This window comes from Gadus macrocephalus, chromosome 18 (assembly GCF_031168955.1).
Source record: "Gadus macrocephalus chromosome 18, ASM3116895v1".
Taxonomy (NCBI): Eukaryota; Metazoa; Chordata; class Actinopteri; order Gadiformes; family Gadidae; genus Gadus; species Gadus macrocephalus.
In genome coordinates, this window is record NC_082399.1 from 6,536,687 (window position 1) to 6,557,819 (window position 21,133).

Sequence of the window (21,133 nt, forward strand, 5' to 3'; positions counted from 1 at the left end):
CAAGTTTCAGCGAGGGTTAAAGCCGATTACAGCATTTAGGCTATTGCATATATCTGAGACAATACATGATACTCACAGTCTCTAGGGCCTCCGTGGGCCTCTAGCCGCTCGTGGACCAGAGCGCTTCCTACTTCCTTGCTTCCCGTTCCTGGTCTCCCCCAATGTCAGTCCTCGTGCTCCTTTTAAAATGGCTCCTCGGCTTCGGCCAGGTGTCCCCCAATCTCGCTGATTGGGGTTCGGTCGGTGCTCTCCGTCGCCGGCTGGTGGGTGACGGTGGTATCGGCCATCCAGAACCAACCCTCGGGCTGGTCCGGGCCGAGGTTTAAGTGGCGGGATGCCACAATACATACCATAAAGATAAACACACCAAATAGACACACTAAAGATTAACTTAATATAGATACAAACTAGATACCCCCCCCCACACACACACACACACACACACACACAAAAGATAAACTCCATACAGTTCTGGTCACTAAATACTACTCCTCCTTCTCCCCTCTGATCCTTTTCTCCTCTCCTTCCGTCTCTCTTCCCCGCATATCGCATTTTTATTGCCTCTACTCAAGAGAATAGATTTCATAACCATCCAGGGCTTAACCCAGAGTGAAAATGAAAATGCTGCGTGCCAAATTTATGGATATGCTTTATTGTGCATACAAACTTTTCCATAATGCTTTATCGAAATAAACGAAATATGCGGTTTATTATAGCTTTAAATAGCTACCCGACTGCTATGCTATCCCCAAATGTCTAAAGTTCCATTCAAGTTATTGCAAATTAATACAAGTGAGGCAGACCTTACACATATACACACACACACGTTTGCAAAGCAAACACTTTCTTCATTTGTCACGTGAAGTCGTTCCCCATTATGTTACGTTTCCATCATTGCCAGTACGTTTCTTTTATTATATCAATATTAATTTAAACAAAAATAAATAAATACAAAGAGACTGTACATTACTTTGAAAGGATGAACCTCAGTTTTGTGATTTAGACCTCACTTGACCTCATTCTGTGAGGTCCACAGTGCAATGTTTTTCACCACTGGGATGCTGACGGTGTTACCCGCCTAATTTTTTTTCCTTTGGCGGCCCTCAGTCAAATTTTGGGTTCCTAAATTGGCCCTTAGCTGACTTTGAGAACACCTGTTGCAGACCAACTTCGGATAACTGTAGTTCCACAATAGAAACGCTAGAGGTCAGCAATACTCCCGTCGCACAATGACGTCGGTTAGGAAAAGTGGAGTCCAATTCATTTGAAACAGCCTGTCTTTTCCTATGTTAGAAAGGAAGCACATTTTCATCTCTCCTTGACCCGATGACGTTTTCCACAGCACAGACTGTTTGACAGCACAGCTCCCTCTTACGTCTATCCTGCTACGTTTTCCAGTTAGTTTAGTATACTGCAAGACAAATTGAGGTTAGAATAAAAGTATATTTTTGTACATCACATCTTCACAATATGAAAAGCCTTGATAACCTAGTGGTTTCTAGAGAGTGTGTGGTTCCTGTACAGAGGACTCTGCATGTTCAGATTGCATTGCGGGAAGGAAAAAGGAGAAGACGCGTGTTTTGAACTCAGAATCTCACTTTTATTGGTCGACTTGATGAAAGACTACAAAAACGAATTCACAAAAAAAATCTCTTTCAAGTAATCAAATGTGTCGAGACCTTTGGGGGGGGGGGGAGGGGGGGGCAGGTCTGCAGGATCCGCTCGGAATCACCCGTCTGTGTGCTTGTTGGCCGCCACACACACACACACACACACAAACACACTCACACACACACTGTGTGTCTGCTCAGGAATCCAGCACGCACCAACACACACACATACATACACAACTCGCGCAGAGACACACGCACACACAAACGCTTTTCAGTCCTGATGGCGAAGAGATGGACTCGGAGTGGGGCAGAGTGGTTTTATCACTTCCACAGCCCACGTGCACACACATAAACAAACACTCACACATGCATACAAACACCCGTACATACACACTGTTAAAATGATCGCAAGCAGACCGACACGCGTGTCCGTCAGGGTACACGCGTGTGTCTAGAGGGAGGAAAGGTTTACATGTTAAAGAGGTTAAAAACGGAAGAGGCACAGAGTGCCTGTGGGAGGACAGGGAGAGAGGGCGGGGCTATAGGAAGAGGAGAGGGCGGGACTACTGGAGGACAGGGGGAGGAAAGATATTTTACATACTTTTTTCATCCCCTTGGGGTAAGTCCCACCCTCTCATCAGATAGAGGGCGGGACTACTGGAGGAGGAAAGGCAGAGAGGGCGGGACTACTAGAGGATAGGATGTGGAAAGGTAGAGAGGGCGGGACTACTGGAGGACGGGGGATGGAAAGGTAGAGGGCGGGACTAATGGAGGACAGGGGAAGGAAAGGTAGAGGGCGGGACTACTGAAGGAGCAGTAGAGAGGGCAGGGTACTGGAGGAGGAGAGGTAGAGAGGGCGGGGCTACTGGGGTCATTTCTTGGCTTTGCGGGGCGGAGTCACGGGCCTTCCCGTGCCTGGGCCTCCCACTCCGTAAAAGAGCTTCTTATCGGCAGGCTTCAGAATCTACACACGAGAGAGAGACAGAGAGACATCAGTGATATACCAGAGCTGAATGACACAGGCACATTGCTATCTAGACACTAAACACAGGTCCAACCACTGAAGAATGTTGGTCAGCTCCAGTTCTACACGTTCGCCAACAAGAAACCTCATCCGACAGCCACCAAACCAACGCGTACGGCCCACCTGCCTGGTGTTTGGCCTTGTCCAAACTGAACCCAACAGCGTTCCCAACTTTTCAAATCTTAGCCTTTAACGAATACACAAAACAATAATTAAAGTAGACGATCTTTGTGCTCAAATTCCTTCAGCTACACTGCACTGTCCAGTTGTATTTTTCTTTTAAAGAAAGTGGCTCTTGAGGCACTATGCAGGATTCTTTGTAGCTCCAATGTTGATTGCATGCTTTGCGTAGTCTGCTAAACGACCCAAATTAAATAAAACACACGTCTACCCGGGGAAAGTCTAACCGTTTGATAGACTATTTTACGTAAGGAGGAGGAGGTCAGACTCTCCCCCTCAGAGGAGGCAGCGCTGGAGCGAGAGAGAGCGAGAGAGCGAGCACTCACCTGGAAGGAGCACATGAGCGTCTCGTCTACGCTCATCATGGCTCCGGCGTTATCGAACTCGCCACAGTAGTTAGGAGCGGAGAACAGCGTGACCAGCTGTCTTTTAGCGAAGAACTCATAGCCATCCTCCACCACCTGAGAGAGACCGAGACAGAGACATAGGCCTTACAGCTCCGTCTGCCAGACTGTTATAATAATAATAATAATACATTTCATTTAGAGGCGCCTTTCAAGACACCCAAGGTCACCTTACAGAGCATATAGTCATCATACATTTTTTAAAAAACAAGACATTGTGAAAAAAAAAAAAAAAAAAAAAAAACATAAGCAATAAGAAATAAATAAAACAAAAACAAGACAAAACAAAACAAAACAAAAAAAACAAAACAAACGAAACAAACGAAACAGTGATCAGTCAAACTGTTGGGGTGTAGTCGGGTGGGGTGTAGGATGCATCGTGTCTTAGGTGATGTGGCATGTTACAGTGTAGCTGTGTTAAAGTGGTAGGGTGGAGAAGGGTGGGGTGTGCTAGATTGTAGTTTATAAGGCTGTAGCGTGCTCGGGTTAGGTGTATTAGGGTGTAATAGTCGGGTATAAAGTTGGGGGGTTCGATAGGGTGTGACATGATCAGGTGTAGCAGTGGTAGGGTGTAGAAGGGTGTGTTGTGCTAGGATGTATTATATAAGGGTGAAGTGCAGTAGGGTGTAGGATAGAGGCCACTGAACTGGTAGCTCGCCGTGTGCAGCCCTCCTGTAACAGGCCCTGCGTACCTGGTGAGCACGGCAGATGAGGTCCATGTCGTGTTTGTGGAGGAACTTTGTGACCACGTCGGCGCCGAAGGTGAAGGACACACCGCGGTCGTTCTCCCCCCAGCCCAGCACGTCCTTGTCGGGGTCGGCCCAGAGCAGGTCACACAGCAGGCCCTGGTCCGGCACGTCGGTGGGCCGCATCACGCGCCTCACCTGCTCCATGGACTGGAGGTCTGGAGACAGGCCTGGGGGCGGAGGGGAGACCGGTCTGGTACGACCCTCTGGTACTGCCTGGCTCCTACAGCTACCCTGGGCTTACATCTGGCTCGGTTTGCTGCCTACAGCCAAACCTGGACTCTAAGCACTTTCATTTAAGAATTAGAAGAATTGAATTTTTTGCCTCAATAAAAATTTCTAAACAATTTTATTCACAATTCACTTTGGCCAAAACCGATGCTTAATTTTGTGAAAGCAACAAATAATATTTAATTTAAACCTTGTATTATTTTCACCTAGTAGTTCAACTGTTTACTATGTTGAAAGTGTTTTCTTTCATGGTCAATAATGAAGCACACCATCAATGAGTACATGTATTTCTACATCTACAATTCTATTGTATAAAGTAGGATTATCGTATTCCCTTCTTCTTATTATTGGTACTAGCAGCAGTAATGTTCTGGATGAATTTGAATATATATGGTGGGACCAGGTTCCCTGGCCTGTGATTGGTGGCCCTACCTCCATGACAGCAGAAGATCTTCTCGTCCACGATTGCGGCCACCGGGAGGCAGTTGAAGCAGTCTGTGAAGGTCTTCCACAGCTTGATGTTGTAGCGCCTCTTGCCTGCAGGAGTACCACATTACACCTGTTAGGATCCACATAACACCACAGCCAGGATTCCGCTCAAGTTGTTCTATAACCAGTTAAGACGGAGGAGTTCAGTTCTATTAGACGGGGGCTTCCCAATCTTTTGGGGGCGTGGCCACATTTCTTAGGTCCAATCCCTGTGACTCAAACACCTGGTTTCCCACACATTAATTGAACCCCCTCAGCATCTACCCGTAGTATGAGCTTTCAAATTGATTTCATGCACATCCCACCACACCACGCTGATAGTAGTATTTAAGGCTGTACATTACGAAGTAATTTACGTCACACAATCTGTATGCACATCAGGGGCCCAGAACACAGAGTGTTAATATCAGTTCATGTTTGTAGCGCAACCCATAGAGAAGTAGGACCCTAATGTTTTCAACCACATTATGTAGCAATGCACACAGGGCACAAATGATGCAGGCCTGTGTTTTGGCTTTCAAAATACAGGAACAAGTACATTTTGGACGTGAGAATTGTGGTTTTAATTCTTCCGTTCTCAAAGAGACCGGATCATAACTATTCTAGGAGTAAGTTATGCTTGCCTTTTTTTCTTTTGTGATCGGAACTCACAGAATACACATGACCTTTGAATTTAAACTCTGGCTAGATTTCTGATCTGATCTATTCATGCAAATTATTAGCATGAATTTTCCGGCAGCCATTGTTAAGCAAAGAATAGCGGGTTGTGGCTAAAGTGGGTTTCATATTTAACATTAATTTTAAGGGTTAAGGGAGTCGTTTTAGATGCATAGTTCGCTTTCTGGATCGTGGCTAGATTGTGTCTAAATCACAGAGTAGGAAATTAACTCTGATTTTGGAGAGTCCATACTTTTTGTGAATTGTGGGATCAAGATGAAACACCAAGATGAAAAGAGCAACAGAGTGTAACCAAGGCAATCGATCAACGTCAGGCTGTATTGAAGGCTTGGCTCTAGCCCACTCTGAGTCAAGCCCAGATTACAAGGCACAACGCAGGGTGTGTCCATCGGGGCACGGCTGATACGCTCGGCTTGCGTCATTGTCTTTAACATGGTTGTTGTGGTGGTGACAGTTACCAGGGAGATGCTAGACAGCTGCTAACTGCAAGGTCTGCAGAGAAAGACTTAACCTACAGGAAGCTGTCCATCAGTGGAAGCCCTAGTGTAAGCGCCGTGTGCTAGCATTAATAACTGAGCTAGGCCCTAAATAAGATGCAACCCTGCCAGCAGGACTGGTCTGGACAGAATGATCTGGAATGCCATCCAGCCACTCGAGGAACATGTAGGGACCTGCCGCATATTGGACTGGAGCCCGGTAACCGGGGGCTAGACTATCGTCCAGATGAGGAACCAATAAGATAATCACTCGCCATGGTTTTTATGAGCTGATATTGTTAACACTTTGCAGACTGTTTGACAAAACTTAAACGTCACAAAAGTATTGTTTAATACTAAAATAAAAAAATATTTCATATAGCGCCTTTCAGGATACTCAAGGTTGCCTCACAAGAGTGGGAGGTGAGGGTAGAGAAAAGTGAGTGAGTACAAAATGCGCAAGCCGCTGGGTAGGGTTGTGAGTTAGGGGCCATAGGCCTCGGAGAAAAGGTGTGCTTTCGTGTCTTTTTGAAAGTCTCCATGGAGGCGGGGCTGATTTCACAGAGTGGGGGCGGACACGCAATTGTTCATCTGATGACCTGTACAACCACAGTAGCAGTTTCTGGGCAGGACCTTTAAACCTGAGGTATGTCCCAGCGTAATAACTAGGATTAATCACAGCTAATCGGGCATTCCTAAGGAGCGACACAACAGCCTCCTCCAGCCTCTAGATGGACTTTGAGCTAGATAGCAGGCTGTTTCTAGATGGACTCTTGATCCTTCTAAGACAAACTAACATTTCTGTCTTTGAAATACACAAAGTTCCTCTACTCCGGAGACTGTACACGCCTCTTTTTCTGTAGATTATCCATGCATTCTCAAAAACAGTGGCTTTCTTTAGAGGCGTGTGCCTGGGTGGAGTTGGATTGTGCATTTGTGTCGATTTTTTGCGTTGTTGTGGATGCAGAGAGAGAGACTCACACTCATCGTAGAAGCCATAGATTCTGTTGATGGAGGCACACTCGTGGTTGCCCCTGAGCAGGAAGAAGTTCTCAGGATACTTGACCTTGTAGGCCAGAAGCAGGCAGATGGTCTCCAGGGACTGTTTCCCCCTGTCTACGTAGTCGCCCAGGAACAGGTAGTTGCTCTCCGGAGGAAAGCCCCCGTACTCGAAGAGCCGAAGCAGGTCGTAGTACTGCCCGTGGACGTCACCTGTCGAGGGGATAGGTGTGATGAGATGGAAGACAGGTAGCCATGTTGCATTGCCTCTAAAAGTCATGGGCTTTTCAGTACTACAGCTTATAAGCTTCACTCCTTCTGTTCACGATCAATAGGGTTATTCATGACAGGTGAGGGTCAGACACGTTGCTAGTATATGCTAGTTAGACTGGTAGTACCAGGAGATTATGTTTTCCTATAGGGTAGTTTGATAATTAGTGTAATGTTCACGTGAGAAGAAAATTGTTAGCAAGGGTACAAAGGATTGGGTGTGTTTTTTAATGCAGACGCACTCGGGAGAGGAACCATGAAGAGGCAGCTCTGGACAAGCAGGGGTGTGTCTACTCCTGGCAAGTGGTGCCGAATACCATTTAATATCAAAACATCAGACAGCTGCACCTAAGAACACGTCCTGGGAATGCTTGAGGGGGGAGGGGGGACTGATACCGGGAAGAGAGGCAACAACAGTCTGATCTTCACCCTCATCACCTCTGTAGAATACAGTTATCCCGCCAGCCCCTGACAAGGAAGGCCATTGGGGGAAAAAACATCTCGGAAAGTACGCCATGACACGACCAAATGGACCACGTATAAAATGTATGCGTTTACAATACCCACGTAAATATGGGATTAATGACCATGTTTAGATGTCCAAAATGAACCCGTGTTGACACAGGAAATGTCAGCGTCATTAGACGGTCACAATGCGCACATCAACATGTAATATATATTTTGAAAACCTAGTGCCTTTATAGTAACTTCTGATGAGTCAAATCAAACAGCATATACAATTCATTTGGCTTTTCAAAAGGTCTATCATATACATTCATATTTTCCTACGCATATGTCTAATTTGGAAATTCTATCAACTGGTATGCTAATTTAAACCTGTAATAAATTTACTTTGCATCAATGCCTCCAGTCCCATTTAAGTTGGCTATGTGGGAGTATTGGCCAATTGAGAATAAATGATTTACAAATAATTGTAGGGAAAGCATTACTTCACATACATATGGACCTGTGAACTGGAGTACACTTGAGCGCTTGAGCTATGGGCCAAGCTGTTCCTTCAGCTGCCTTGTTTAAATGAACCTATGGCACAATACAGTCCAATTGATAATGTGCCAGCTTTAATGGAAAGAAATATCCTGTATTCTTCTGGTGAAAGACAATGATGTAGGGTCAGAGTTCTGCTTTAGAGCTGTGTAAATGCAAAACAAATCCTAGCATGTTGAGGTATGTGGGTAATCTATTGATACATGGGACAATTAAGATTAGGTTATTTAGCTACCACCATGAAGAAATACCACCATAGAAAACGATAAATTAAAAACAAAGCGAGGGCTCCTTCATTGCTTATTTTCCTTGGATTTAAGCCTCTTTTGTAAAGCCATCGCGGCATGCATTTTAAGTCAGCACATTGGACGGAGTGAACTATGTGGTGTCCAACAGACTGAAGTTGTCTAGGCCTCAATCTCAACATCACATGCTAGAGACGTGGTTGGTACGCATACTAACCATCACCATTTCATAAATATAACTGAAAGTCTTCAAACTCTCAAATATACATAGATGTGCGTAATTAATTATGTAAACGTTAAAATATTTGCACATATATGCAAAAATGCTGCAGTATTATTGACTGTGAATTTAGGGGTTCCTTTTTGCCGTCTAAACGTGGCCCTTTCTTCCGTGTATTCCCAGCGTTTTAAAAAGTTTTTTTTACATGGTCCATTTTGCCTTGTTAAGGGGTATATTCTCAGACGGTTTTGTCCCCAATGGCTTTCCATACACAAAGGGTTCAGTGCTCATCTACGCCTCCATGAGGCATTCCCATCAGAGTCTGCCTAGAAAGCTTGTCATAATTTGCCGTAACTGAGCTCTGCCCTATCTAAGAAGGCCCCTAAAGACCCCTGGGCCTCACCGCAAATCTTGAGGGGCGCCTCAAGCTCCAGAAGGATTGGCTGACTGAGGAAGATCTCCCGGGACTTGAGGCACAGGCCGCGGATCTCGTTCTCCGTCAGCTGAACATTCTTACCGGGTCTGGAGCCCTTCACTGGGAACACAACAATGTGGCGTCAGTGAACAACAGAACAGATCAACACTGTGTTTACAGCTGCCTGCAGGGTGAACATGTTCTATACAGACAGCACAATGACTTAGACTCATGTCTTATTCAAGACAAGAAAGGAGAGAAATTATAGAGCCAACCCAACAAATCCATTAATTTATGCATTATTGATTTGAACATTAACTATTATAATAACCTTAAGTGTAACGTTTTTCAATACAGAGGTCATACTTATTTTTTATATTACTGGCATGTATAACCTGTTGGGACAACAGCATTTCCGGGAATAATAAAGTACTATTTTATATTGATAATGTAGTACAGTTATAACAGCATGACATGAGTTAATCCATTACTGCATGAAACTCCCTGTGAAAAATGCAATTACTTATATTGAATAACTCATTTCATCCAACCCATTTTGATAAAGCCATTCATATTTGAATTATGTATTTGGTATTTAACAATAAATCCAAAAATAAATCAATAGTGCATGCCAAAACGTTACTCTGCCTTTCATCTTATTGAAAAGATATAAAATAAACACATGAAAACCATGATAATGCAATATAGCTCATTATTATTCCCTGCGTAATTTATAGTTAGAAACTAAAGAATCTGGGATCCAAGTTGAGTAACGCTGTTGGGCGAAATAGCACCAAAAATCGAAATTAAACTGCAAACACAGATGCCCTTACCTTCCAGGAGGCGTTGTATGATGGAATCGATGTTGAGTTTGTCGGCCTCGGCCATACTATCCCCTCTAGTTCAATAAAATACAATAAACTCTCCTAGTTTGGTGTAGTTTGGAGTGAATCTCTGCGATGATACTGCCTTAGCCGAACTTAGCCCCCTGCTAACCTTGGGCCAGACCGGGAATATAACCTCTGAAACTAGATTCAGCCGTCGAAAAGGTTCACATACGTGTTTAAATACAACGCGACGAGCCCGCATTAGTCGACTATTTCATTGCATTGATGGTTTATGTCTGGATATTAGTTGAATACGAACAAGCCTCGACAGCAATTAGCTTAGCTTGAGGTTAGCCGAGAGGGAGGCGGAAGCGGAAGTGTGGAGAAAAAAAAAGCATTCCCGCCTTGGCGTTGGGCGATAATGTATTCTGCTTTAGGGGAGTCACATTGATTGGCTTAGTGAGGCGTCAGTCAAATTGTCACAATCGTAAACAAGGCGATAGTGTTAACAAAACAACCTTAAACACAACGTAAAGTCGTGGCGGTTTTGCTATCTCTAAGCCTATACAACCATGCACATCGATTATTCACATCATTTCACCTTGGAACACAAAATTGGAATATAGATATAATGTATCCAATTTAGTATGTAGTCCGTACTCAACTACAAGAAGCGACGCCCCCGGAATTGACCATATATGGAACAGCGTCGTTTTTCAGGCTGGGCATGACGTAATGCAAAGGCGACTTGACCAATTCATGCCTCAAGTAGAGAATTGGATTGAATGGTTATAGAGACCAATATGGCACGATTTGAGATTAACAAAGTCAAACTCGATACTCTGAAAAAGTAGTATGATCAGATAGCACTGCACAACTGCACGATCATGAAGTTGCTACATAAAGATATTGAAAAAGATAATGCCGGGTGAGTTAGCATCAATGCTAGTCTGCCTAATACACGTTATATGCCACATGTGTAAACTCAGCGGCAAGTCACAGTTGAGTATTTATATAGCACTGGAGGTGTTAGCAGTAGTGACGAAACGTATTTTCCTGATATTTCAAGATCTGTTGGAAGAACGAGTGTTGGATCTATCTCTTTACTCGTTAGCAGTACATAGTTAGCATGGGCTGTTGGTGGCAAGCTTTGTCAAAACACATACTGAAGATGACTTGTGAAAAGGATTAATTGGATAATTTAGTTTTAAAACAAAGATAACAATAAACCAACTGACAAGTTGTAGTTTTCCATGAAATACACTTATTCACCCACTTTCTTCATGCTTATTATTACTGTGGTAGTGTCCAGAGTTAGCCCGATAAACCTTGGTGGCACGTACACTTCAGCTATCAAGTAACGGCACTCCTAATGCAGACCAATAAACACATGCTAGTACTGATATTGTTGTTGTCGCTGTCCAGTCAGGTGACCCTGATGCCGGAGGAGGCGGAGGACATGTGGCACACCTACAACCTGCTGCAGGTGGGGGACAGCCTGCGCGCCTCCACCATCAGGTAACCTACTAATAAAGACATGGGTGTGTTTAGCACCTTACAGTATTGCTAACGTTTCTATTTACTCATTAAGGAGACACTTTTATCCAAAGAAACTGTGGGTTGGGCTAATCGTTGTTGTTATTATTTTAATTTAGAGGGTAAGGGTTAGGGCAAGGGATGGGTTAAGGCTCAGATATGGCCGACTCAACGCAAGGGGGCCTCCCAAAAATGATAACCCTGCGTGCAGCAGCAAGGGCTGTGATTGGTGCGCTCCCTAAAGCCAGACGCAGAATCAAAGCAGGTTCAAGACTGCGTCAAAGCGTCTGCCTTGTCATTGCGTTGCGTCGACGTGGAAACATGACTGAGCCTTCAGTGTGAGGGCGCTCTTTTTGGGGAAAGTAGTGTGGACCCTAAGCAGCACGTCTGCTGTGTTCCACCAGGAAGGTGCAGACTGAAACGTCGACGGGCAGCGTGGGCAGCTCCCGGGTCAGGATCATGCTCACCGTGTGTGTCGAGACCATCGACTTCGACTCCCAGGCCTGTCAGCTCCGAGTGAAGGGGACCAACCTAGAGGAGAACCAGTATGTCAAGGTCTGTCTAGCTGTCTGTCTAGCTGTCTACCTGACGGTATGTCTATCTACCTGTCTGTCTGTCTATCTAGTTGTCTGTTTAGATGTTTACCTGTCGCTATGTTGGTCCAGCTGTCTTTCTGTGTATATTGTTGGTTGTCCAACTGTTTTCCCGTCCTGTCTGTCTACCTATCTCTCTTGTCTGTCCATTTACATTTCCGTCTGTGGGTCTCTAAGCACAGTCTGTCTCTCCGTCTGCCATCTACCTGTGTGTCTGCCTGTCTGTCCGCTTGATGATGATAATGAGGAGACGCTGATGGTGTGATGACGTAGTTCTCTCTGTCCACCAGATGGGGGCATACCACACCATCGAGCTGGAGCTCAACAGGAAGTTCACTCTGGCTAAGAAGGTGTGGGACAGCGTGGTGCTGGACCGCATAGGTAAGGATGGGCTCTGGATAGCCTTTAGAGCGTCCCTCCTCAACATCCTTCCTTAGTACCTCAGCATCCATCCTAACCCAGCATCCATCCTATATGCCAAATTTATCCTAACCTCAGCATCCTTCCTTGTCACCTCAGCGTCTATCCTAACCTCGGCATCCATCCTAACCTCAGCATGTATGTATCTAAATTCAGCATATATATCTTCTCATAATCTTAACCCCAGCCTCCAAAAGAAGGAGTTCAAATCGACCACCCAGACACCATTTGTTAAAAAGAGGTTATCGGCTATATAGAAGAGGTCCGACTAAATAGGAGCGCATGACAATTATGATATGTGTGTACTCTATTGTTTCTGAACAGTTGTGCGATAGGAATGCTATAAGTGTGTTGTGTCTAAAGAGTGAGCTAATAGGTGTGTAAGGAGCATGTTCTTTCTCATACAGAGCAGGCGTGTGATGCAGCCCAGAAGGCAGACGTTGCGGCGGTGGTGATGCAGGAGGGGCTGGCTAACGTGGTCCTGGTGACTCCTGCCATGACCCTGCTACGGGCCAAGGTGGAGGTCACAATCCCCCGCAAGAGGAAGGGCAGCTGCACCCAGCACGAGAAGGTAGGCCCCGCCCCCCTCCCATGGATTGGATCAGAACGCTCTCAATGGGTTGGACAGTTGTTGTTTTTTATTGCGAATGCGTTTCTCCTTCCTCAGTCTCTCTCAATATGTTTGTCTATCTGTTTGTCTGTTTACCTGTCTGACTGTCTGCCTGCCCGTCTGTCTTTCAGGCGCTGGAGCGATTCTATGAGGCAGTAATGCAGGCGATCCTCCGTCACATCAACTTTGACGGTCAGTCTGACACTTGAACACCTGCCTCCTCCTCACCCGTTTACATGCTCTAATAATACCCTGCTGTACTGGGTCATGTGATCAGAGCCTGGAGCCAAAAGATTTCTACTTATACTGATCTCTTCGATTGTGTAAATCAGTTTGATTATGGATATTATGATAAATATATTATGAAATGTAATAATATTGTATATGTTATGAAGTACATGCCATTATTATTATTATGGTGTGTTAGTTGAGGGTGAATACTTTGATGGATAATACCATGGATGTATGATTAAATCGATCTTTTCTTGCATATAGTTATAATGAATTATGAATAAGCATTAAGGATGAATGTGGCATCCTCCCGTAGTGGTGAAGTGTGTGCTGGTGGCCAGCCCGGGTTTCGTGAAGGACCAGTTCATAAGCTACCTGTACCGAGAGGCCGTGCGCCACGACAACAAGGTTCTGCTGGAGAACCGGGCCAAGTTCATATTGGTCCACTCTTCCTCAGGTCACAAGTACTCGCTGAAAGGTAGGGACGCAATCAGAACGTAGAACCACCCTCGATGAGGCCTTAACCAGCCTGTAGGGTCCATGTTTCTGACTGACTGTTCTGGTGTCGTTGTGTTGGAACAGAGATCCTGTCAGACCCAACCGTCACCAGTAGGCTCTCGGACACCAAGGTGAGTTACCGTGGCTACACACCGACACGTGACCGCTGATCCCTAACGCTGACACTAATTCACTAATTGTGTGTGTGTTTGTTTTTAGGCTGCAGCCGAGGTCAGAGCGCTGGAAGAGTTCTACAAGATGCTGCAGCATGAGCCTGACAGAGCCTTCTACGGGTGAGAGGAACTGGAACCATCCTCCCCTTACTAGAGAACCTTTATTTGAACCCCAACTAGTCTTTAAAAGAAGTGAACAGTAAATTACTGTGTGTGTGTGTGTGTGTGTGTGTGTAGCCTTGCTCATGTAGAGAAGGCAGCCGAGGCTCTGGCCGTGGACGCCCTGCTGATCAGTGACGTTCTCTTCAGGTACCGCCTCCTCCAAAGCTCAGCCAATAGCGTCCCTTATTAGCATGACTGGCGTCAAAAGTAACCGCTCACCCCTGGTGAATGCATATCATGTATTTAAAAACAGGCACCAGGAGGTAGCTACAAGGAGTCGTTACGTTCGTCTGGTGGACAGCGTGAAGGACAACGGAGGAATGGTCAGGTAGGATCACTGACGCTTCCGGAACGTTCTGGTCGAGTATGTGTTGAGGTAAACGCATCCAAAATATTCCCCCACTTATCTCACCTTTCTCCCCCCAGGATATTTTCAAGTCTTCATGTGTCTGGAGAACGTAAGTATCTCTCCCCTTCTAGAGCATGAAACTGTAGAACACTAGCAATATGAACCTGAGAACAGTAGTACTGTACAGACCACGCTACCAGCTGCTGATGTTTTTTTGGACTCACAGAGCTGACCCAGCTGAGTGGAGTGGCGGCCATTTTGAGGTTCCCCATCGCCGACCTATCGGAGCCCGAGGATGACAGCAGCTCAGACGATGACTAGCACCTTGAGACCCGAACCCTGGGGAACCCAACCATGGCCAGAACCAACGCCTGCAGGGTCGGGACCTGCTGCTTGCTGTTCCAAGATCCATAAACACTTGAATGATTCAGTTTCAGTGGCCATGGTGAATGTGGCATTCTATCCAATAGCCACAGTTTCTTTTGAAGCTGAAAGAACTACAACATATATTTTTTCCTGTAATAGAGCTGCTTGAGGTGCATTATGGGAAGCTTAGGTGGTTGAGGTGAGTGATTGAATCTTTGTGAACATACCTCACAACTAACTCATGACATTAAAAAGTGCAAACAAGATTATTCCGTGAGTTGTTTTGTCACAAACAAGACTTATGATAGGAAAATACATTTATTAGGCTGTGTTATAAATAATGTTATTATTTAATTTAACCTAGTATCAAGTTTCCCCAGGAGGTGTTAAGCATGTTTGGAGATCCACAGTTAAAACACTGCATCTTGCGGTGTACAAACATCCCATACATACTCATACTTAATAAGCTTATGAATTAGACCAGCATCGACAGCTAGAACTAAAGTGCATTAAAGCCTGAGCTCGTCTCTCGAAGCCTCTACAAACCTTCCCCTGCAGGAAGCACGCCATACTGCAGAGTTTACAATACAGTTCAACTCTTTAGAATACACAGAACATCGGCAATAAAGGTGGAACTTGAATAGACTTGTGAGAAATAAATAAATGTTATTTTAAACTGAACATCTTCTCGTCAAAATCCAAATCTATCCTCTATATGTTGGCCAGCCGGCCCATATCTGCACCTTTTACGTCTCAACGACGTCAGGGCTCCTACACCACTGTGACCTCACTCCAGGGGACACTCGAAGCTCTTGATCCAGTCCAGGTCTTCCAGCGTGCCCCAGTGCAGGTAGACGATGGAGCACACCACCATCACGTGCATGATCTGGTGGCTGTTGCCCCAGTTGTCGAAGAGCCCCGGGCTCAGCCTCTCGGGCACCTGCACGATGTTGACCACGCCCCCCAGCACGGCCAGCGCGTCCATGGTGAAAAAGAGCCGGAGCGACCGGGGGCTGCCCACGCCGCGGCCGAACATCCGAAACAGGAAGAGACCGAGGCGGAACACGCCCTGCCACGCGAAGGCCCGTAGCCGCAGCACGTTGGTGCGCGCGGTGGTGGCGCAGTAGATGCCGTAGGCGGACAGAAGGATGTAGATGAGCAGCGCTAGCTGCCGCACGCCCGGGTAACACAGCAAGGTGATGTGGATGATGGGTAATGCACCTGGAGGAGCGAGGGACAGCCGTCAGCACACTGATGCAGTAGTTTAGTTGCAGGTGACAGTAGAGGTCTAGTTGATTATTATTATTCTGGATTATCTTTATCTTTAAGTATTTATACATCATTCAATTATTATGAAGTTATGTTTGCTCTTTACCCGACCTTGACTTTCAACATGGCAACAAGCCAACTCTAACGGTAATACCACAACTTAACCATCTATTTACCCATTACCTAAACTAAGCCTTCTCTGACCCTAAACCTAGCCTTCTCTGACCCTAAACCTGACCTTTCTCTAACCCAATACTGAAATGTAACCATCTCTAGCATAGTACTCAGCTTCTCTGACCAATACATTAACCTTACCTCCTCTAACACAATACTTAAACTTCACCATCTCTAATCCATTACCTACACTTAACCATCTGAAACCTGATTCATAGACTGAGCCATCTCTAACCTATTACCTATACTGAATGATCTCGACTCAACGCTCTCTAACCGTACCTATACTGAACCATATCCGACCTAATACCTCAACTAAACCCTCTCTCACTCTACCTCTACTGAACCATATCTTCCCTATTACCTAAACTAAACCCGTACAAAGATATCTTCCTCCATCAGTGTGTAATCCATCACGGTAACCCCTCCCCCCAGCACCTCCTCTAACCAGGGACCCACCCAGGGTGTTGACCCGGCAGACCCCTCCCCCACCTCCTCTAACCAGGGACCCACCCAGGGTGTTGACCCGGCAGACCCCTCCCCCCAGCACCTCCTCTAACCAGGGACCCACCCAGGGTGTTGACCAGGCAGACCCCTCCCCCCAGCACCTCCTCTAACCAGGGACCCACCCAGGGTGTTGACCAGGCAGACCCCTCCCCCCAGTACCTCCTCTAACCAGGGACCCACCCAGGGTGTTGACCAGGCAGACCCCTCCCCCCAGTACCTCCTCTAACCAGGGACCCACCCAGGGTGTTGACCAGGCAGACCCCTCCCCCCAGTACCTCCTCTAACCAGGGACCCACCCAGGGTGTTGACCCGGCAGACCCCTCCCCCACCTCCTCTAACCAGGGACCCACCCAGGGTGTTGACCCGGCAGACCCCTCCCCCACCTCCTCTAACCAGGGACCCACCCAGGGTGTTGACCAGGCAGACCCCTCCCCCCAGTACCTCCTCTAACCAGGGACCCACCCAGGGTGTTGACCAGGCAGACCCCTCCCCCCAGTACCTCCTCTAACCAGGGACCCACCCAGGGTGTTGACCAGGCAGACCCCTCCCCCCAGCACCTCCTCTAACCAGGGACCCACCCAGGGTGTTGACCCGGCAGACCCCTCCCCCCAGTACCTCCTCTAACCAGGGACCCACCCAGGGTGTTGACCAGGCAGACCCCTCCCCCCAGTACCTCCTCTAACCAGGGACCCACCCAGGGTGTTGACCAGGCAGACCCCTCCCCCCAGCACCTCCTCTAACCAGGGACCCACCCAGGGTGTTGACCCGGCAGACCCCTCCCCCCAGTACCTCCTCTAACCAGGGACCCACCCAGGGTGTTGACCAGGCAGACCCCTCCCCCCAGTACCTCCTCTAACCAGGGACCCACCCAGGGTGTTGACCAGGCAGACCCCTCCCCCCAGTACCTCCTCTAACCAGGGACCCACCCAGGGTGTTGACCAGGCAGACCCCTCCCCCCAGCACCTCCTCTAACCAGGGACCCACCCAGGGTGTTGACCAGGCAGACCCCTCCCCCCAGTACCTCCTCTAACCAGGGACCCACCCAGGGTGTTGACCAGGCAGACCCCTCCCCCCAGTACCTCCTCTAACCAGGGACCCACCCAGGGTGTTGACCAGGCAGACCCCGAACATGTCGAGGGACAGCAGGTTGTCGTAGACCCCCTCTCCCCCTACGTGGTTCATAAAGAGGTGGTACAGCACGGAGCCCACGGTGGGGGAGAGACAGGCCAGGTAGTGGACCACGCAGATCCACACACTGTCCACCTCCCCCCAGGGAATACTGAGGGGGAGCAGCACCAGGAAGAGGAAGAAAGGGATGCCTGGAGGAAGAGAGGAGGGGGAAGAGAGGAGGATCAGGATACCTTTTATTGCCATTTATGCAGAACATAATTTTCTCAACGTTCCGGTGTGTGTATTTAACTAATATAGTGCAACAGGACAAGGACAGTGAGGACAAGACATGACAAGACAATCAGTGCAATGGGTGCGAGTACACAGTTAAGACCAATATGATTCCAGCAGGAGGAGGGTTGAAGAGAGCAGGAGGACGACGAGAGGAGAGAAGAGCATTGACAGATGAAAGGGAGAGGGTGAGGAGGAAAGAAAAGAGTTGTGAGAGGGAAAGGTGAGGATTAGGATTAGGAATAAAGAGAAAGGCAGATGACAACATAATAGACTTCTCTGGCTGTGGCGTCTGATAGCTCAGTATCTAAAGCTAACGTGAATCTGTGACAACATTCGATTGTTGCGTCACTAATAAGTAAATAGTACTGACAATGAATCCCATAACATGAAATAGTGTTTTTTGGCACGCCTTATGATCTTTATTTCAACCTAAATAAAAGGGCAACGAAACTGCTGATTGAGAGACTCCCTTCCTGCCCTTTGTGATTAAAAATGGACCTAACAGGGGTTGGTTCTGGTAGATGTAAAACCTGCAGGACTCCGTCTCTTGGGCCGGAAGCCTTACTCCAGGTCCCTCAGGCGTCTCTCAGGCTAATCTCACTAAGAGCATTAGATGTAATGAAGTTAGCCTGCAGGACAGGAGTAGCCTGTCTGGAGAGAACACACCACAGGGAGACTTCCTGGGGTTCCCACCTCACCATACTCATCCAAGCTACCACTTTGTAGGACAAGAAAAGCCACATAAACATTCCTTATTATTATTATTCAGTATTAATCCTCACTACAAGCATCCCCGTTTTCCATGCAGGGGGGGACACAGACTTTGAGGGTCTTGTGTGTGTTACACTTGTAATGTAGTGGTCGTGTCTCCATTCTATTCTAGAAGCTACCCTGCAGATCCTGGCAGACCCTGGAGATAACCCGTATATTTCATCCTCACCGCTACAGCTGCTCTCTAAAGGAGTGTTGGACGCTGGCGCATTTTCAGGCCGGGCATTCCAAGGAGAGATAAGAGTTAATCCCCTCCCTCCTTGCATTCCTATAGGACATGATCCCTTCCTGCCATCATTCCTATTGGATAATTCGGGTGAAGGTGAGGGCGGCCCGGCCTCATGTGACCGTTTGTCATGACATCGCCTAAGTAGGAAACTAGGTAATTGCCACCTTAATGGGGTGTCTGCTTATTTGAAAAATACCACGTCAATGGGGTGTCCCGCTCACTAGCTTAACACCGGCATAATGGGGTGTATGCTTATTTGCTAATTACCACCTTAATGTGGTGATTTGCTTACTAGGTAATTACCATTATAAGACAATGCCATGCAGGCAGCGTTATTTCTACATCCTCATGTTTGACTGAGGGCAGAACTCAGTGGTTCCCTATTTTTTTTCGGACCAAGGCCAAATTGATTTGATTTTTTCCACTCCATCTTATACACATCTGCTTCAGCACACATCCTTTTAACCAAATCTACATCTAACTAGTAATACCAATGTCTCAGTGAATGTATGTGAATCCCACCACAATAAGGGATTTGTAATAAAGTTAATTAAGTGATAAGTAGAAGTTTGCCGCATTTCCCATGACCCCATATGTATATTATACAACCCTGACTGGGCTCCCGACCCACAGGTTGGGAATAATTGCATCAACCCGTCAGACAGACTCACCATGCATGTGGATGTGAGAACGTGCGCATAGAGACAGACTACATTTGAGACCATTCATGTAAATATGAGAACGTGTCCGTAGATGGGAGAGCGTGTATGTAGACGCGAAGGACATTTGTGTGGACAGATTAACCATGTGTGCAGATGTGAGAGCATGTGTGTAGATGTGAGATTCCCCACTGTGGGTAGCTGTGTGAGGACTCACCATCTGTGTAGATGAGTCATTCCCCACTGTGTGTAGTTGTGTGAGGACTCACAATGTGTGTAGATGTGAGATTCCCCACTGTGTGTAGATGTGTGAGCACTCGCCATGTGTGAAGATACGAGTGACCTCACCATGTGTAGTTGTGTGAGGACTCACCATGTGTGTAGTTGTGTGAGGACTCACCATGTGTGTAGATGTGTGAGGAGGACTCACCATGTGTGTAGATGTGTGAGGACTCACCATGTGTGTAGATGTGTGAGGACTCACCATGTGTGTAGATGTGTGAGGAGGACTCACCATGTGTGTAGATGTGTGAGGACTCACCATGTGTGTAGTTGTGTGAGGACTCACCATGTGTGTAGTTGTGTGAGGACTCACCATGTGTGTAGATGTGTGAGGACTCACCATGTGTGTAGTTGTGTGAGGACTCACCATGTGTAGTTGTGTGAGGACTCACCATGTGTGTAGATGTGTGAGGACTCACCATGCGTGTAGATGTGTGAGGAGGACTCACCATGTGTGTAGATGTTCGAGGACTCACCATGTGTGTAGATGTTTCCCAGCTCGTTGTGCACGTAGAAGAGGCTGCGCAGACACTCCTGGGCGCTGGAGATGGGCCGGTAGCCTGTCAGGACGTACTTGTTGAACTGCAGGTGGGTGGGCGTCTTGTGGAATTCCACCAGCCGAGGGCCGTGACACGCACCCATCACCCCAGCCTGCCTACAGCCGTCGCCCCTGACGACCCGCAACCGGTAGGCACCGTCAAGGTTACATCCTACGGTGGACAGAAGCACACACCTTAAGAACAGGTGCGGTCAAGTCGCTGACCCGCGGCTCTGGCCAAGTGGCCTGCTCCCTCCTGGGCCAATCAGCAAAGGCACGCTTCCTCCTGGGCCAATTAGCCGCCAGTGCTTCTTACCGAGGATAAAGCTGCTCTAATCCAATGATCGGCCCCGCCTTCACCCCGGGATAGGACCTCCCCCCCCCTGCCCACACACACACACACACACACACACACACACGTAAATATTGTGATTATATATAATAAATATATACAATGCATATTTATGAACACATCCCCAGTAGTTGAGATATATAACTACTTGCTTTCTTTCTTCAAAATATGTCATGTGAAGAAGTATA

General features: G+C 47.0%; 3 protein-coding genes across 5 annotated transcripts; 1 reads left to right on the forward strand and 2 right to left on the reverse strand.

The window, feature by feature from the left end:
* Positions 1-1,578: 1,578 nt before the first annotated feature.
* LOC132446837 (serine/threonine-protein phosphatase PP1-gamma catalytic subunit B-like) lies at positions 1,579-10,218 on the reverse strand. 2 transcript variants are annotated; one of them, XR_009522969.1, is made up of 8 exons: positions 9,829-10,216; positions 8,984-9,115; positions 6,823-7,053; positions 4,631-4,735; positions 3,914-4,137; positions 3,144-3,278; positions 2,403-2,577; positions 1,579-2,324 (listed from the first exon to the last, which is right to left on the reverse strand). XR_009522969.1 is itself a non-coding variant. In XM_060037357.1 (7 exons), the coding sequence occupies exons 1-7, from the start codon at positions 9,881-9,883 to the stop codon at positions 2,485-2,487; spliced, it is 975 nt and encodes a 324-aa protein (XP_059893340.1). In that variant the 5' UTR covers positions 9,884-10,218; the 3' UTR covers positions 1,579-2,484. The 2 variants fall into 2 exon arrangements, 1 of the variants encoding a protein (XP_059893340.1); XM_060037357.1 differs by having other exon boundaries at positions 1,579-2,577; positions 9,829-10,218.
* Positions 10,219-10,528: 310 nt separating this feature from the next.
* Positions 10,529-15,029, forward strand: pelo (pelota mRNA surveillance and ribosome rescue factor). Its single transcript, XM_060037356.1, has 13 exons — positions 10,529-10,750; positions 11,248-11,340; positions 11,763-11,913; positions 12,242-12,332; positions 12,779-12,942; positions 13,113-13,173; positions 13,529-13,690; positions 13,795-13,841; positions 13,930-14,003; positions 14,121-14,192; positions 14,299-14,373; positions 14,472-14,503; positions 14,621-15,029. The coding sequence occupies exons 1-13, from the start codon at positions 10,710-10,712 to the stop codon at positions 14,713-14,715; spliced, it is 1,158 nt and encodes a 385-aa protein (XP_059893339.1). The 5' UTR covers positions 10,529-10,709; the 3' UTR covers positions 14,716-15,029.
* A 30-nt stretch (positions 15,030-15,059) lies between these two features.
* paqr4b (progestin and adipoQ receptor family member IVb) lies at positions 15,060-21,052 on the reverse strand. 2 transcript variants are annotated; one of them, XM_060037359.1, is made up of 3 exons: positions 20,532-21,052; positions 17,811-18,029; positions 15,060-15,981 (listed from the first exon to the last, which is right to left on the reverse strand). In XM_060037359.1, the coding sequence occupies exons 1-3, from the start codon at positions 20,695-20,697 to the stop codon at positions 15,548-15,550; spliced, it is 819 nt and encodes a 272-aa protein (XP_059893342.1). In that variant the 5' UTR covers positions 20,698-21,052; the 3' UTR covers positions 15,060-15,547. The 2 variants fall into 2 exon arrangements, with proteins under 2 accessions (XP_059893342.1, XP_059893341.1); XM_060037358.1 differs by lacking the exon at positions 20,532-21,052 and adding an exon at positions 20,174-20,461.
* Between the last annotated feature and the right edge of the window lie 81 nt (positions 21,053-21,133).

Excerpts from the sequence above, each read along its gene's own strand:
- LOC132446837 (XM_060037357.1), bottom strand. The coding sequence starts at position 9,883 with ATGGCCGAGGCCGACAAACTCAACATCGATTCCATCATACAACGCCTC. Across the intron at positions 7,054-8,983 it reads GGCGCCCCTCAAGATTTGCG|GTGACGTCCACGGGCAGTAC; the intron begins GTGAGGCCCAGG and ends TCCCCTCGACAG. Across the intron at positions 4,736-6,822 it reads CTATGGCTTCTACGATGAGT|GCAAGAGGCGCTACAACATC; the intron begins GTGAGTCTCTCT and ends GTACTCCTGCAG.
- paqr4b (XM_060037358.1), bottom strand. The coding sequence starts at position 20,450 with ATGGTGAGTCCTCACACAACTACACATGGTGAGTCCTCACACAACTAC. Across the intron at positions 18,030-20,173 it reads CTCACACATCTACACACATG|GCATCCCTTTCTTCCTCTTC; the intron begins GTGAGTCCTCAC and ends CTCTTCCTCCAG. Across the intron at positions 15,982-17,810 it reads CTGCCTGGTCAACACCCTGG|GTGCATTACCCATCATCCAC; the intron begins GTGGGTCCCTGG and ends TCGCTCCTCCAG.
- pelo (XM_060037356.1), top strand. The coding sequence starts at position 10,710 with ATGAAGTTGCTACATAAAGATATTGAAAAAGATAATGCCGG. Across the intron at positions 10,751-11,247 it reads ATTGAAAAAGATAATGCCGG|TCAGGTGACCCTGATGCCGG; the intron begins GTGAGTTAGCAT and ends GTCGCTGTCCAG. Across the intron at positions 14,374-14,471 it reads GACAACGGAGGAATGGTCAG|GATATTTTCAAGTCTTCATG; the intron begins GTAGGATCACTG and ends TTCTCCCCCCAG.